At 43.4% G+C, this 16,804-nt stretch overlaps 1 protein-coding gene across 1 annotated transcript; it reads left to right on the plus strand.

Moving 5' to 3' along the window:
• Window positions 1–1,039: 1,039 nt before the first annotated feature.
• On the plus strand, window positions 1,040–8,201 carry ATP5MC2 (ATP synthase membrane subunit c locus 2). The gene is made up of 5 exons (XM_004467463.5): window positions 1,040–1,134; window positions 4,269–4,338; window positions 5,632–5,712; window positions 6,250–6,443; window positions 7,936–8,201. The coding sequence occupies exons 2-5, from the start codon at window positions 4,300–4,302 to the stop codon at window positions 8,048–8,050; spliced, it is 429 nt and encodes a 142-aa protein (XP_004467520.4). The 5' UTR covers window positions 1,040–1,134; window positions 4,269–4,299; the 3' UTR covers window positions 8,051–8,201.
• Window positions 8,202–16,804: the final 8,603 nt, after the last annotated feature.

Consider the following 16,804-nt stretch of genomic DNA (forward strand, 5'->3'; position numbering starts at 1 on the left):
GGCGGCGGGAAGGACGGGGCCAAGGAGGGGAGGACAAACGGCCCCTCAGAGGGTGGCGGATTTGGCTTTATTTACAGCCGCGGCTTTCTTTTTATTTTTTATTTTTTTATGGGGGTTTGGTGAGCTTTTCACGTCTTATGCTGCGTTCAGGCACGATGCCCGGATGGCTGGGGTTTGGGCAAGAGGGGAACTGGGTAGGCCTTGCCGCCCTCCTCTTTCCCAAAAGGATAGTCAAAGGCGTCTAGAGGAAGAGATAGGGCCGGGAAGCCGCTCAGTTCCAGCAGGGAAAGGACGAGCGGAAGGGGAAGAAGACGACGAGGGGCTTTCGCGAGGGCGCCTCCTGGGGGGGGCCACTTATCTCAACTCGCGTAGGTGAGCCCTAGGCAGAGGCTCAGGCATGCCGAGGGTGACCTCAGTGCAGCTCATAGGTGCTCGTTATACCTTGGTTCACGGGACTCAGAGGAAAGAAGTCTGAGGATCAGGGTGCTTGGGTCCCGATTCTTTTTAGCGCTTTATTCTGGCACGCTGTCGGTCTCCTCATGACTCATCGCCAGAATAAGGAAAAGGGAAAGAAAAAAAGGCGAAGCCTGCAGATGCAGTTGGTGCATTTTGCTGACCATTCACCCATTCGACGGATTTCCCGTCCAGTGATGCAGGGTCTCGGGGCGATGGAAGGCAGGAATCTATGGCGTCATTTTCCTCTTGCTACATTTTGGGCCCTGAACCTCAATCCCCATCGTCTACTATTTAATAACTGAATTTCTGGGTAGATTGATTGGTTGACTGATTGGTTGTAATGTGACTGCTCATGCTTGGAGAGGGGATGCGAGTCCATGATGCAAATGCGTACCAAACTGCGGATCACATCACGGATCTGTTTACCTTGCCGAGTTGTCCTCATTTCTGCAGTCGGCTCCGCCTGCAGTTTCTCCTCTTAAACGCCAGGTGGAGTGACTGACCCGGATGCTGCCACAGAGCTGGCGGGCGGCGCTGTAGCGCCTGGGCCGACCCTCGACTTTGAATCTCTCTATCCTTGGTAGAGCAACTCGTTGGCCCGGGTCGCACATGCGCCGAGAACTTCTCTCACGCTATCCCCGCCCCCTCCCCTCTCTGTCTTCTCTGCGGTGGAAGCAGGTAAGGCCTTGGGGCCTCGCGCCCGCCCTGCCCGCGCAAGCGCGCGGGGGCGATTGTTTGTCGCGCGCGGTTGCTTTGAGGCCCTTAACCTAGCGTGCTCAAACCCGGGTCTTTTCACTCTCCCTCTCTCCCGTTATCCCCTCTACTTAGGGCTGCCCCTTCCGCGTGCCGGTGACCTCCAGCCGCGCGGGCCTGGCGCCATCTTGTATGGCTGGTGTGGGAGTGTGCCGTGGAGCAGGTGAAAGTCGTATCCTGGATTGCTCATTTTCACCGGTTCCGACTCAGACATTAAACCGTCTTTTCTCTCCCTCTTGCCCTTTCAGAGTTGTCACAACCCCATTCTCCCCTGTCTATTTGCTTTCTCCTTCATTCTGACTCATGCCTTCCTAATCGTGAGCCTTCCAGACTTTCGGCCTCAGAGCCTCAGGTGTCCCGACCAGTGGAGATAGTGGATCGTCTAAAGCCACCACTCCCCTATTCAGCAACCCTCAATATGAAAAATAAATCATGAACTTTGTAAGAGTTTATAGACGAACAGCCAGAACCCTCTTCTTTCAGGCTATGGCATGGAAGTGTTATGGCAGAAAAGAGAGATCGATTTCTTTGGAGCCATGGGTTGCCTCCCAGTTCATTTTCTTCCTTGCCTGGCACTCCGGTGAATTTGGAAAAATGCATAAGTGGTGGGCTACAAGTGAGTGTTTGGTCTCCTAGAGGCAGCAGGCCCAGAACAGTTGGGTGAGGCCAAGCTGATGTGGCCAGCATGAAGAATCTCCTCCTGCCAAGGGTTTATTCATCCCTAGATTCTGCTCTCAAGAGGAAAAGAAAATTGAAGGAAGGGAATGGTTAAGTTGGGGTAAGAGACCATGATGATTCAGGAGCTCCAATTCTGGATAGTGCCTTTGCCAAGGTGGTGTAGGCTAATGACCATATATTTGCCAAGATTAGGCATCCAATCCAGGGGTTTGCATCTCATCCACTTAATTGTCACCTTTTATTGTGTGTAGGTTTCTTATATCCTCTTTACATGTTTTATCTCATTTAATCACCTCAAAATCCTTACAAATGTGGATGTTGACAGTTCGTTGCCTTGGGAAAAAACATTCCTCCCTTTTTTGAAGCTTTAAAAAGTTTTGGATTTTGACCATGAAAACCTGGATATTCTAGCAGCAAAACTGCATTTGAACTATATATAGGCAGAAATCAGGAGTGGAAGGGTGGGAGTTGGAGACGCCGTTAATCTAGAAGTAACCGAGATTCTGAATTTAGTAGTGTTGCACAATTCATTTAAGGAAGTAGTGTTTAGCAGGCCCAAGTAATTACTATTCCAGCCAGTGGTATATTAGAAAGATCTGAATTCAAATTCTGGCTCTACTATTACCAGAGTTTCAAGAATTTTTTTTTGATCATTTAAATTTTTATTTTTTTCTCTACTTCTTAAATTTATTTTAAAGATGCAATTATTTCTCTCCCCTTCCCCCTCCACGATCTGCTCTCTTTGTCCATTTGCTGTGTGTTCTGTGTCCACTTGGATTCTTGTCAGCGGGACCAGGAATCTGTCTCTTTTTGTTGTGTCATCTTGCTGCAGCAGCTCTGTGTGTGTGCACAGTGCCACTCTGGGGCGGGCTGCACTTTTTTCACGCTGGGCAGCTCTCCTTATGGGATGCACTGCTTGTGTGTGGGGCTCCCCTACGCGTGGGACACCCCTGGGTGGCACGGCACTCCTTGCGCGCATCAGCATTGCGTGTAGGCCAGCTCTCCACACGGGTCAGGAGGCTCTGGGTTCAAACACTGGACCTCCCATGTGGTAGGCAGATGCTCTGTCCATTGAGCTACATCCACTTCCCTTATTTTTAATGTTACATTTAAAAAATTGGAGGTCCCCATATGCCCCCCACCCCCCCATCCTCCCACATCAACAACCTCTTTCATCATCATGGGACATTCATTGCACTTGGTGAATACATTTTGGAGCACTGCTGCACCGCATGGATAATGGTTTACATTATGGTTTACACTTTCCCCCAGTTCACCCAGTGGGCCATGGCAGGACATACAATGCCCAGGATCTGTAACTGCAGTACCATTCAGGACAACTCTAAGTCCTGAAAATGCCCCCACATCATATCTCTTCTTCCCTCTTCCTACCCTCAGCAGCTACTGTGGCCACTTTCTCCACATCAATGCTACAATTTTTTCCATTACTAATCACAATAGTTTCATAGTAGAATATCAGTAAGTCCACTCTACTCCATACTCTGTTCCTCCATCCTGCCAACCCTGGGATGGTTATGTCCACTCCACGAATCATTTTGGGAAGCTTGTTTCAATTGTACGTTCTTGGGCCTTAGCTCCAGAGATTTTGAATAGGAAGATCTAAAATGGAGCTGGAGAAAGCATTTTGAATTTATAAATTTGTATACCACCCTTATCCCCAGATAATGCTGGTTCATTTGGACCTCTCCTTCACTTAGAGAAACTGTACCTTAAGGCACCTACTGGGTGCATCAAGACTGTTTTAGATGTTGAGGATACAAAATTGAATGCTCCTTAGTGTGATGGTGAAAGTACAGTTTAAACAGTCATTGCTAATTAGAAAAATAGTAGAGTTTCTTATTGATCGTCCCTCCCCATTAATTAATGTAGGAAATTGATATGTTCTAAGGAATCAAATACTTCCAGGTAATTCAGTAAAAAGATTGTTGGAGACCAGTATCTTAGCATCAATAAATATCTCCTAAGAGAAGAATACAAAGACTCCTGTCTTCAAAGTATAGCTTTCTTAGGACAAAACAATGAGGTCTTGAGAAGGGTTCATTTTGAATAGGGACTAAGGAAAATTTAGGCAAAGGGCATTCTGGGAAAATTCCTCAGACCTCCTCAACTTAGGAGACTGTGAGAATGGATCACAGACCTTAAAACTGGGCCTAAGTGGCTGCTTGTTAAGTAAATCTCGTATATGGGAATCATGGAGTCTGTGGAGTTTATGGAGGAAATCATGACTTAGGGGTTTTGTTCCATCTCTGCTGATAACTTAAGGTCAGTCGCTTTGTTCTCTGGACTGGTTAAATTTTCCACATGAGAATGTAGTTTAGTAAGCAAGGACATTGTTTATATTGCTGCTTCTGTAATTCCAGCTCTCCTGCCACAGCCCCTCACCTCCTGAAAATGTACACCTGCGCCAAGTTCGTCTCTACCCGCTCCCTGGTGAGTACTTGCCTTTTCTGGGAGAGTTTTTAAGAAGGGGCGCCTTGTGTTTTCCATGCCATCAGACCTTGTTCTTCACAGTGGGGCTGAGGGAAGGCAAGTGGGTTTTTTGGAAAGGGAAGGCCTTTTGCTGTGGTAACTTGACAGAAGTGAATGCTTACCAGGCCCCCCTGTGCCCCACAACCTTTAGAGGCCAGCTAATTCCTCTTGTTAATCCATCTTAGAAGGAGAATATAGATGAGAATCTGGACCAAGATCAGGTCATTCCTAATCTTGAACTATATGTTTCTGTAAACTGGAACCCAGCCAGTCTTGAGTAGATTGTATAAATTGGAGAGTAGGCACTGTATGCAGGATCTTGCCCTAGATAGGAGAGCCATAGCAAGGAGCTGCCTCTGGGAACTTAAACTTGGGTGGGAAGCTAAAATATATGTAAATATGCATTGGAAAAGTATATAACACAGAAGCAGCATTATGGAAGAAATGACAAATTATTAGATGGTAGAGGTAATTGGTTAACCCATATATAAGAGGAAAGGAGTGATGCTATTAGTAGGTGCTATTTATTGAACACTTAAGCAAGTGCCTGGCATTGAATTTACCGTTCTGTACACATAATCTCATTTACTCCTCAAATCAACCCTGAGAGATACTATTCCAATTTGATAGATGAGAAAATAGATTAAATGGCATGTGCTAAGATCATACAGCTGATATGGAGCTGAGATAGACTCTAGATATCTGACTCTAAAGTCCTGGTTTTAACCACCATGTTGTCTGCCTTAGATCAGCATTGGCTTGGGGTTAGTCAGAAAAAGCTGTTAGAAGGGAATGAATTTTGAACATGGATTTTTATGCCTGCTCTCCAGAAGGTTTTGTTCAGGGAGAGTACCCCTTTCTGCCCTAGTGCTTGGCTTTTTTCTTAGGAGCTGGCCATTATCAATATATATCTCCCTTGCTGAGTGAAGCCCATGCTTCTGAAACTGATTTCTTTTAAGTCTCAAGGGCTGTAAAAGCATATAGTGAAGATGGGTAAATAGTTGTGGCTCAAAAGGAAGTAGACTTTTAAAGCAAAGGAGAAGCCTGAGAAGCAAGAAAAATGTAGTTCTTGAGTCTAGAATTTGCTAATAGTAAGAAAGACTGACCCAAGATTCTGATCTGTGTTTGAGAGAATTAAAGGGTCATCATAGGAGAGAAGATTCCACCAGTCAATGTGAGTAAGAGCTCACCTTGGTTCTGAAACTCCTCTCCACAGCCTTCCCTGACCTTCCTGCCCTCATGTCATTCCCCTAGGTTAGGAGCTCGTCTCAGCTGCTGAGCCGACCGCTGTCTGCAGTGGTGCTGAACCGACGACCCCAGACACTGACCGATGAGGTATCGCAGGGTGGAGTTAGGTTTGTGGCTTGGGGGGGCAGGTGTTGGGGTGGATTGTTAAAAGTAGGGAAGGTTACCTTCCAGAACCAGCAGAGGGAGTGCTGAGAGAATCATCACAGACTAAAATTAATGATGGAAGGCAGTAATACCATATATGCTTCAGTACTCTAGTTTTTTTGGCAGCACATACTGTGTGTGTTGCTGATAACTACTATTTCTTGACCTGGTTTACTGACTTTAGTTGGAAGGGTCTATCCCCAAGAAGGCACTCTCCTAGGGATACTGAGAACAGGTTAGGCCCTAACCATTAGGGCCTGTTCTAGATCACACCTGAATCTTCAAGGCATTTGAAATTCACCCCTGTATTAAGTGGTTCTCCTTACCAGCATTTTAAGTACTTTTCCAGGAGTTAAGAGCTTCTGTTTGTGGGAGAAACCATGAGATTTGACAGCATAAAGGGTTTAAATGGTACATAAATTTCCAAGGCAAGAAGAGGTTTTCCTAAAACTTTACCTTCCACCTTCCTTTTCTTCACAGAGCCTTAGCAACTTGGCAGAACCTCGTCCTCTGACCTCAGTTATCCCCAGTCACAGTTTCCAAACCAGCACCATCTCAAGGGACATCGATACAGCAGCCAAGTTCATTGGGGCTGGGGCCGCCACGGTCGGGGTGGCTGGCTCTGGGGCTGGGATTGGGACTGTGTTTGGGAGCCTCATCATTGGTTATGCCAGGTAAGATGAGTCGGGCCCTCCATTGGTCCTCTGATAGGCTTTCCAGAGGTATTAGGGAAAATGTATGGGACTCTAGAACAGCACTAACCTATACAGTAGTCACTAGCCACATGTGGCTATTGGAATTTATATTTTAATTAATTGAAATAAAAATTCTTATTTTCACTTTCTTAGTCACACTAGCCACATTTCAGGTGCTCAATAGCCACATTTGGTTAATGGCTATCATACTAGACATTGCAGATATAGAACATTTCCATCATTGAAGAAGAGTCTGTTTAACAGCTTTGATTTACAACAAAGGCTGGCAAACTAAGGCCCATGGACCAAAGCTGAGCCATAGCCTTTTTTTGTAATCCTGACTTTTTTTCTCTTTTAAAAGAGTTCTTTGGGGGTGGCAGGGAGGGCAACAGACCATATGTGGCCCCCAAAGCTTAAATATTTACTCTCTGGCCCTTTATAGCATAAATTTTTGACCCCTTGGCCTAGTGCCTCAGTCAGCAATAGTGGCTTCACTGCTGCTTTTCCTCATCTCCAGGAATTCCCTTCTGTCACTTCTGGGAAAATTGCCTCTGCAATCAACCCCCCTGGTCTCTGAAACCTTGGGACTGTTGGGTCCCCACTGACTCTGGGCAACTCATTGTTTGGACTGCATTATCCTCTAGGGACAAGTTCTTTGGGGACTTAGGTTTATTTTTCAGGGTTTGTATGAAACAAGAAGCCCAGGTGCTTGTATGTCCACAGTTCTGTTAAAAGCTGGTGTTGCTTGCTTTATCTTAACTATATCAGGAGTTTCCAGAAGTGTCAGAGTGAGGGAATTATAAATAATGTGTTGACTTTCAAAGTCAGGAGCTGTTTTTCCCATTTTCATTCATGTCATCTAAATGCCACAGGTTATTTTTAGCTTCTTAAAGCCCAACATATATTGCCTGTTTTGGAATGAGGGAAGGTAGTTCTCTCTGATTCCGCTGGTCTTCTAAAACAGTGTTTTCTAATTGTGTTCCATAAAACCCTAGGATGTTCCCAGAGGCTGACTGGGATGCTAATCAAATAGGCCTTTAAAATCCCCCATTTCTTTTAAACCATTTCAGTTTTGCTTTTTATATGTTTCGTATTTTGGGATTTGCTTGAAGTTTGAAAACACTGCTCTAGATAGAAACTCCGGATACCTCTGCTATCTGAGTTAGACCCTTGAAATGAAGTGCCCAGGGCTAGAGGTCTTTAGTTATGATGGTGATATGGCTGATCCACTAGAGGAGGTAATGTTCATATCTGGATCATGTAGGATTTTTGGATTGTCCACACCCCTCATTCAGTTCCTATAGAGTCCTTGGTATGTCAGGGCAAGAATTTGGGTATCATAGTATCACCTGAAAGACTCATTACATAAAATGAGCTTGAGAAGGGGAGTTCTCCCTGAGCCTACCTTTGCTGTTTGTCCTTTTCCTTGTGTGGACTAGAAATTCAGTCTTTTTCTCCTCCCTTCTCCCAGGAACCCTTCTCTGAAGCAACAGCTCTTCTCCTACGCCATTCTGGGCTTTGCCCTCTCGGAGGCCATGGGGCTTTTTTGCTTGATGGTGGCCTTTCTCATCCTCTTCGCCATGTGAAGGAGCCGTCTCCACCTCCCATAATTCCTTCTTTCTCCCATGTCTTGTCTGCCCTGTGTGTTCTTTTCTTATACCTTCCCAGACAGCCTGGGGAAAGTGGTTGGCTCAGGGTTTGACAGAGGGAAGACAAATAAATACTGTATTAATAAGATGTTTCTTGAGTCTCCTGTGTATATTTCTTTCCCACAGTTGGCTGAGTGCCTCGGTGAGAGTTCTAGGCCTGGATGGTAGTAATGGGTCTAAAATCACCATGACTCTGGACTCACTCGTTCTTAATTCTCTGTTTCAGGAAAGCTTTATTCAGATTAGCCCTTCTCTTTTAATAATTTTTACCTGGCATGGCATGTAAGTAGCAACTTATAGTGTTGACTTAAAATATTGACTAATTGGCTCCTTACTTCCACTGCTACTATGCTGGCTCAGGTACTCATTGCTACCCACCTGGTCTATTACAATAATGTCTTATTTATTTATTTATTTATTTTTAAGCAATAACCTGTTAACTGGTCCCCTGCCTCCAGTCTCTTCCCTCTAGGATTTACTTCTACCCAATACTGCCAGGTTAATCCTCTGTAAGCACATTTGAACTGGTCTTGTCATTTACCAGTTTTTAAAAACAGTCTGACTTCAGTGTTCTCACTTTTATCTTTTATTATTTCCGTACACTCTACCCAAAGGGGACTATTTGTCATTTTCAAGCATTTATCCTGCTTTCCTGCTTTTAACATATCTTCCAACCTTGTTCTTTCTCTGCCTATCTCTTCTTTCTTTCCCCAAATCTTTGTTCATTCCTTCTTCTTTCCCAAACTGTCCCTGTATCCTTAAAGACTATTTATTTAAAGATTAATTTTATTTATTTCTCCCCTGCCTCTCCCCGTTCCTCCCATTGTCTGCTCACTGTCCATTTGCTGTGTGTTCTTCTGTGTCTGCTTGTATTCTCATTAGGCGGCTCCCGGAACCGATCCTGGGACCTTTCGGCGAGGGAGAGAGGTGATTAAGCTCTTGTGCCACCTCAACTCCCTGTTCTGCTACATCTTATTTTCTCTCCTGTGTTTCTTGTGCCATCTTGCTCCACCAGCTCTCAGCACTGGCCGGCACTTCTGTGTGGGGTGGCTTTCCTGTGGTGGGCAGCATTCCCACGCAGGAGGACATTCCCGTGCAGGGCGGCATTCCATCGTAGGCCAGCACTCTGTGTGGGCCAGCTTGCCCTTGCCAGGAGGCCCTGGGCATCAAACTCTGGACCTCCTATATGGCAGACGGGAGCCCAGTTGGTTGAGCCACATCTGTTTCCCAAGACTTTAAATGCTGCTTCCTCCATGAAATTTTATCTGATTTTCATTCCCCTCAGTCAAATGAGCATTAACCCTTATGAAGGACCATACAATGTGTTTTATCTCCATTATAACTGTTACAGTCTACTGTAAATTATGGATTTGTGCTGTGTGTGTATGCCTTATCTTCTACTTTAGATGGTCAATTTTAAATTTTTATGTGTGTGTGTATATATATATATACATAAATACACAGAAGTATATGTATATATGACAAAATTTCTGACAAAATTTCCTATTTTAATATTTTTTAGTGAACAGTTCAATTGTATTAATTACATTCACAGTATTGTGCTACCATCATCACAGTACATTACCAGAACTTTTTCATCACTCCAAACTAACTCTACCTATTAAACGGTAACTCTCTCATTTCCCCTTCCCCTAGCTGCTGGTAACCTGTAATCTACTTTTTTTTTTTCCTATGAATTTGCTTATTCAAGATATTTCATATAAGTGGAATCACAGAATATTTGAACTTTTGTGTCCAGCTCATTTCATTCAGCATAAAGTTTTCAAGGTTCATCCACATTATAGGATGTATCATTCCTTTTTATGGCGGAATAATCCATTATAGGTAACCACATTTTGTTCATTCATCTGCTGATAGACATTTGGGTTGTTTCCACCTTTAGGCTATCATGAATAATGCTGCTGTGAATATAGTGTATAAGAATCTGAGTCTGTTTTCAATTCTGTGGGTAACATACCTAGAAGTGGAATTGCCAGGTCTGGTAATTCTCTGTTTAAATTTTTTGAGGAACTGCCAAACTTGAACAGCATCTGCCCCACTTTGCTTTTCTAGCAACAGTGTACAAGGATTGTAATTTTATTTGTTATTTTCCCCCTTTTTAAAAAAATTTTTAAATAGCCATCTTAGTAGATGAGAGGAGATATCTCATGGTTTTGATTTGCATTTTTCCTAGTGACTAATGATGTTGAGTATATTTTCATGTGGTTATTGGCTATTTGGAAATCTGGAGAAATACATGTTCAAATCTTTTACCCATTTATAAATTGGGTTATATGTCTTTGTTGAGCTATGGGAGTTCTTCATATATTCTGGCTATTAAACCCTTATTAGATATATGATTTGAAACTATTTTCTCCTATAGATTGTCTTTTCATTTTCTTGATAATGTCCTTTGCATGGAAGTTTAGTTCTAATCTATTTTTTCTTCCATTGCTCATGCTTTATCATGATGTCATCTCACCTAGCAAGTGCTTAATCAAAATTTGATGTAATCAACCAATCCAACCCCTTCACAAAGGAGAAAACTGAGACTTTGAGAGGTCAAAGGATTCTTTCCAGAGCATTCACTGGCAGAGCTGGAATGAGAGCTAAGGTCTCTGGCAGTCAAGGGTATAAGTTACCACACTACAGGACTCTTCCCAAGCCCAGTATTTCAGGTGACTGATTTCCAAAGCAAGGAGGATGGAGCAGATTCAGCAAAGATGAATATTTTCCTTAAAAATGCCTCAAGAGGGAATTTCCACTAGGAATCAGTATAAAATGAGGAATTGTTTACACGTTTTCTGAAGACTAGATAAACAGAATAAGCCTTTTTTCCCCTTTCTTTTAATAATAGCCTTATTTTACACAGGCTTAAAGTAAGTGGATGTATATTATAAGTCCTTTCAGAAACAACAATGTAGATAACCATAAGGGTTTTTCTTGTGACTCAATCAGTAACCATAAAATTAAAGTCTCAGAAGGAGAATTGACCTCAGAGTACAAACTGATGCTCAAAAGAAGTTATCTCCAAATCATTCACCCTTGCACTTTTGCTTTTGTGATCAAGGACTGAGAGGTAACACAGTTTGCTCCTGAATTACTATACTATTCCCTGGGTTGTGGGGCTCTTACAAGAAAAGGTCCTAACTTCCTGTCTCCTCCTGCTAGTTAGTGGGAGGTATCTACATATTTGGAGATGAGGAATTATCCTCCTTTTGCTTCAGTTGCTTGAATTTGAACCTCTGGTAGGATCCTCTGCTTTCCCACTCCTTCCTGAGTCTTCAGGGCTCTGTTTTCTTTCTCTCCTTGGTCCTTTCCCTGGAGTTGAGTCTAGCTAACAACTTAGATGCCTGGAGAGTGCAAGGCTGAGTGGCCCAGTTGTTTTTGTTCTCTCTAAGGTAAATGATGAGATGGTGTTGTAAGAAGTTTGGAAGCAGATTTCAGGAGTCAAGGCAACCTGGATCCTCTCAGCTTTTGGCCCCAAGAGATATTTATTGGCAACCCAAGTTGCCAACAAGTGGGGTGAAGGAATGTTATGTTTTAGTAAAGAAACGGGGATCCAGGAGCAAATTTCCTGAAGTTTTCTCCAACTTTCGGCAACATTATGGTATAAAGTCTTTCTACTTGTCCTTATAGTTTTGGGATTGCACATGATTTGAAATGAGATGTTCTAATCTCTGTTATACTACCAACCATTGTGGTAGATCACTAAGCAACAGCTTTCTAGGACCTCAGTTTCTCTTGATCTACAAAATGGGGATAATAATTCTTATCCCAGGGATTATGCAAATATACACAAAGGTACCTTGAGCATTTGGAAAGGATAATGCCATCAAAGTTTTATGCATATTGATTATAAATTTGCTTTATTTTCATTCTTCATGAAACTTAAGTGGATAGATACCTTTTAAAAGCACCTTCTCTTTTTCTGGTTGGCCTAGAAAAAGGAATTGGCCATCCAATATTTGGAGGTCTAACTATAAAGCATCTGGAGGAGAGAACCCACAGATGCTGAAGACATTGCACCCTGCTACCTTCACTTTATGCCAGTCTTCAAGAGTCGGTTGTGTTTCTTCCATGCCAGGGGAGGAGCATCAGTAGGTTTCTACCATCTTAATTAGAAGTAATGGATATCCTCCAAAAATCATCTAAATGCCAAACCATAGTAATGAGAAGCCTTGCTCTAGCCTCCTTTTCAAGGATGAATTTATTGGGAAGCAGACTTGGCCTAAAGGATAGGGCGTCCGCCTACCACATGGGAGGTCCGCTGTTTAATCCCCGGGCCTCCTTGATGCGTGTGGAGCTGGCCCATGCGCAGTGCTGATGTGTGCAGGGAGTGCCACGCCACGCAGGGGTGTCCCCCACATAGAGGAGCCCCACACGCAAGGAGTGTGCCCCATAAGGAGAGCCGCCCAGCGCGAAGAAAGGGTAGCCTGCCCAAGAATGGTGCCACACATGGAGACCTGACACAGCAAGATGATGCAACAAAAAAAAACACAGGTTCCCAGTGCCGCTGATAAGGATAGAAGCAGTCACAGAAGAACACACAGCAACTTGACAGAGAGCTGACAACTGGCCGGGGGGGGCGGGGGGAGAGAAATTTTTAAAAAAGAATTTATTAGTTTGAAGCCTTCTCAAGGTCATCAGGATGAGAAAGCTACTTAGGAACAACATTGGTGATTTACTTTTATTTTTTAAAGATTTTTATTTATTTATTTCTCCCCCCTTTCCCTTCTCCCACCCTGCTGTTTTTGCTGTTTGTGTTGTCTTCTCATTTTTTCTCCTTTAGGATTCACCAGGATTTGATCTTGGAGACCTTTGATGGTGAGAGAGGTTCGCTGTCAATTGCACCATCTGTTCCTGGTTTCTGCTGCGCTTCACCTTGATTCTCCGCTTGTCTGTCTTTTGATGCGTCATCGTCTTCCTGTGTGACTCACTTGTGCAGGGCACTGGCTTGCCATGTGGGCACCCTCGTGGTCACTGGCTTGCTGCGTGGGCATGCTTTCTCTTTTTCACCAGGAGGCCCCAGGGATCAAACCCAGGTCCTCCTGTATGGTAGGCAAAAGCTCTATCACTTGAGCCACATCTACTTCCCTGGTGATTTAGTTTGAGTTGGTGCCAAGGAATCTAGGGACAGCCCTTTGTCTTATGTTTATTCAAGAGAAATGAGATACAGGAATAATCAAGTTGAATTCTGAAACAGACAAAGGAAGAACAGTAGCATCACACTGGTGAGCAGAGAATATTGTCCTAGATATTGTTGCAGAGAAGTGTGAGCAATGAAGCTTTGTCTTTATTGAACCATTTGTCAAAATTTTCTAACGTATTCTTAGTAAATGTTCCTAAACGACATGGTGTTCTCACCATTTTAAGAGCAAAACTAAAACATGGGAAGATCTTTTAGTCCCCAGGGATTTCTTAAAATCTCTTTATTTTTGAACATTTACCTCAGGGCACTGAGTGTCAGTATATTGTAATCAGAGCAACCACTTTATAAATGGCAAAAGGCATTTTGGATAGAATAGCAGGGGTGAGGTCAGGCTTGTCTCATCTCAAATGATTTGCTTCTCTTATTAGAGTAAATTTTTGGTTAGAGGTCATTTATTCCCACTTATTCCTATTACCATGCAAAGACTTTTTTCCTACCATTTGAATAAATACTGTGGTAGGCAGAATTTCTAAAATGACCCCCTAAAGATGTCCTGCTTTGATCATCCTGAATTAGATAATCATGGCTGTGATTATTATGTTACATGGCATAGTTGACCTAAAGATAGGAAGGTCATCTGGGTTGACCTGACCTAATTACATGAGTCCTTTAAAGCAGAGAGATATCACTACTGGTGGCAAAAGAAGTTAGATTCAAATCACGAGAAGGATTCAGGGTGTTATTGTTGGTTTTGAAGATGGAGGAGACCACATGTAGGGATTGGAGAGTGGTCTCTAAGAGCCAAAAATAACCCTTCAGCCAACAGCCAGCAGGAATGTGGGACCTCAGCCCTACAACCACAAGGAACTGAATTCTACCAGTAACCTGAATGAGCTGCTTCCACAGAGCCCCCAGGTGAGGGCACAGTCTGGCCAACACCCTGACTTCAGTTTTGTGAGAACCTAAGCAGAGAGCTCAGTTGAGCCTGCTTGGACTTATCATATACGTAACACTGAGTACATGCATGTTGTTTTAAACCACTAAGTTTGTGGTAATTTGTTATGCAGCAATAGAAAACTAATTGAGGGAAGCGGACTTGGCCCAATGGATAGGGCGTCGGACTACCACATGGGAGGTCCGAGCAATCTTCTAATCTGTAGTAGGAGTGAAGTTTTATCTGAATCTTGTATTGAAAGAAAAAAAACATTTTTTAAGATTTATTTTTTATTTCTCTCTCTCCCCTTCCGCACCCTAGTTGTCTGCTCTCTGTGTCCATTTACTGTGTGTTCTTGTGTCCACTTGTATTCTTGTAAGTGGCACCAGGAATCTGTCTCTCTTTGTTGCATCATCTTGCATCAGCTCTCCGTGTGTGAGGCGCCATTCCTGGGCAGGTTGCATTTCCTTTCGTGCTGGGCGGCTCTCCTTCCGGGACGCACTCCTTGTGTGTGGGGCTCCCCTACACAGGGGACACCCCTGCGTGGAAGGGCACTCCTTGCGTGCATCAGCACTGCACATGGGCCAGCTCCACACGGGTGAAGGAGGCCTGGGGTTTGAACCTTGGCCCTCTCGTGGTAGGCGGACACCCTATCTGTTGGGCCAAATCCGATTCCCTGAAAGAAAATTTAAAAGTTGATTTATTTGACCCTCTTCCACCTAACTTCATTAACTAACCTAGCTCGGAAAGGCTAAGCAAAGACCTTTATGTGTTCTATACTTTTTTTCTTTTTTTAGGAGGCAACCAGGTATTGAACCTGGGACCTTGTACATGGGAAGCAGGTGTTCAACCACTGAGCTATACCCGCTCCCCTCTATGTTTTTTTAATATAGCTGCTTCATTTGTGTGAAGTAGACTTTTTTTTTTCTTGTTTTAACATATGCGAAAACCAAGGCTCAGATTAAAGAAATGTGAGTTGGTTCTTGAGGTAATCTAGGTAGGAAGCTACAAAACAGAATAGGACCCCATAACCGAATTATAGCACACTGCCTCTTGGAGGCCAGGAATGTGTTGGAAGGAAGGGAAAGACATCTGGGCAGTTTTAAAGATTTCTCAGTGAAGGTGACTGATCTGTTTTTATTATAATTACTACTACTATTGTTACCTTGCAGAAGGAACATTTTACCTAGCCCTGGATTCATCTTGCCCTACCGCTCATTTCCTGATTCTGGGTAGGCTCAGTTTAGTTGGCTCAGCTCTGGCCCCCAAGATGTTTTATTTTTTTCTCACACACATACAAATACTTTATTAGTTTCCTCTATAAGAGACGGTAATATTGATTTTTAAATCCCAGCTCATTTGAGAGGCCAAACATTCAAGAGAGAAAGATAAATATTTAAATTAAAAGGCACCACACTGGGAGTGGATGTGGCTCAAGCAGTTGACTGCTTGTCTCCCACATGGCAGGTCCCTTGTTCCGGTTCCTGGTGCCTCCTAAAAAAAAAAGCAGGGAACAAACCAAAAAAACAACAACTATAACATTGAGCACAAACAATGAATAAACAGATGAGGGAGCCATCTCTGGGGGCAGGGGGACAGGGAGGGAAGGGAGACACTATACCACAACCACCTAAAATCTACTACCATGGTGAGAGCAGGCTAAGGAAGATTAAGCTACAGCAAAATCATCTAATGTAAATGTTAGAGAGTATACACAGCTTTCCGAAGGACTATGATACACTGATTTATCTGGGCCTAAGAGGATATTAGGCTAGGAAAAGGTCAAGGTGACTGAAAGTAAAGCCAAATGGAAAGGAACATACAAAGGAGAATCCAAGATACATAATCCCTAAACTGATGGTGATAAGTCTTCTTCCTTCCAAGAAGCATTTGTTGCATTGTGCTGCCTCCACCAATGGCTGCTCAAGCTGAAACTGCCTGCTCCTGTTTTATGAGGGATCTAGCAACCAGAACTAGGTTTGGGGTTGCATAGACCTTGTGACACATTGGGGATAAGGAAAACAGGGTTGTCTTTGTTGCTAGTTCAGAACAAAGAAAACCCTGAGCATTCACATGCAAAGTCATCTAAGCTTTCCTAGCCACATTCAAACAACCTCAAAAAATCTGAAATCTTACTGATGGCTAAGTTGTAGTTAAAGCTGCAAGGGTCACAAAATCAAAGAAGTCAGAATAAGCCAAAGCAGGTAGGAAATCTCAGCAGGAAATCTCAGTCTGTCTTTCCTCAATTTAGGATAAACTCTAATATACCTGATGCGGGATGTAGAAAACTACACTGGAACAAACTGGGTTTTCTGAACTTTTTATCAAATACCAAGGGAAAACTCTGTGTGTGTGTGTGTGTGTGTGTGTGTGTGTGTGTGTGTGAGAGAGAGAGATTTTATTTTTTTATTTTTAAAAGCCTAAAAATTCATTCCACTATAAAGGACATGGCTGAATAAATAGAAAAAATTCCTCATTGTGGGTTCTGGTGGTTTTGCAAAGATCATGGAGATGTTGTTCACCTGTATTTTGGAGCAATGCCGCATTTTAGCCTCAGGAGGTATGGTATTGGTGACTACTACTGCTTCAAAGCACACATTGTTGA

The sequence above is a fragment of the Dasypus novemcinctus genome, chromosome 12 (genome assembly GCF_030445035.2).
Source record: "Dasypus novemcinctus isolate mDasNov1 chromosome 12, mDasNov1.1.hap2, whole genome shotgun sequence".
Classification (NCBI taxonomy): domain Eukaryota; kingdom Metazoa; phylum Chordata; class Mammalia; order Cingulata; family Dasypodidae; genus Dasypus; species Dasypus novemcinctus.

Bases quoted from the DNA above. Each gene is read 5' to 3' on its own strand.
- ATP5MC2 (XM_004467463.5), top strand. From the start codon at position 4,300: ATGTACACCTGCGCCAAGTTCGTCTCTACCCGCTCCCTG. The intron at 5,713-6,249 runs GTATCGCAGGGT...TTTTCTTCACAG, and splicing joins CCCAGACACTGACCGATGAG to AGCCTTAGCAACTTGGCAGA. The intron at 6,444-7,935 runs GTAAGATGAGTC...CCCTTCTCCCAG, and splicing joins CTCATCATTGGTTATGCCAG to GAACCCTTCTCTGAAGCAAC.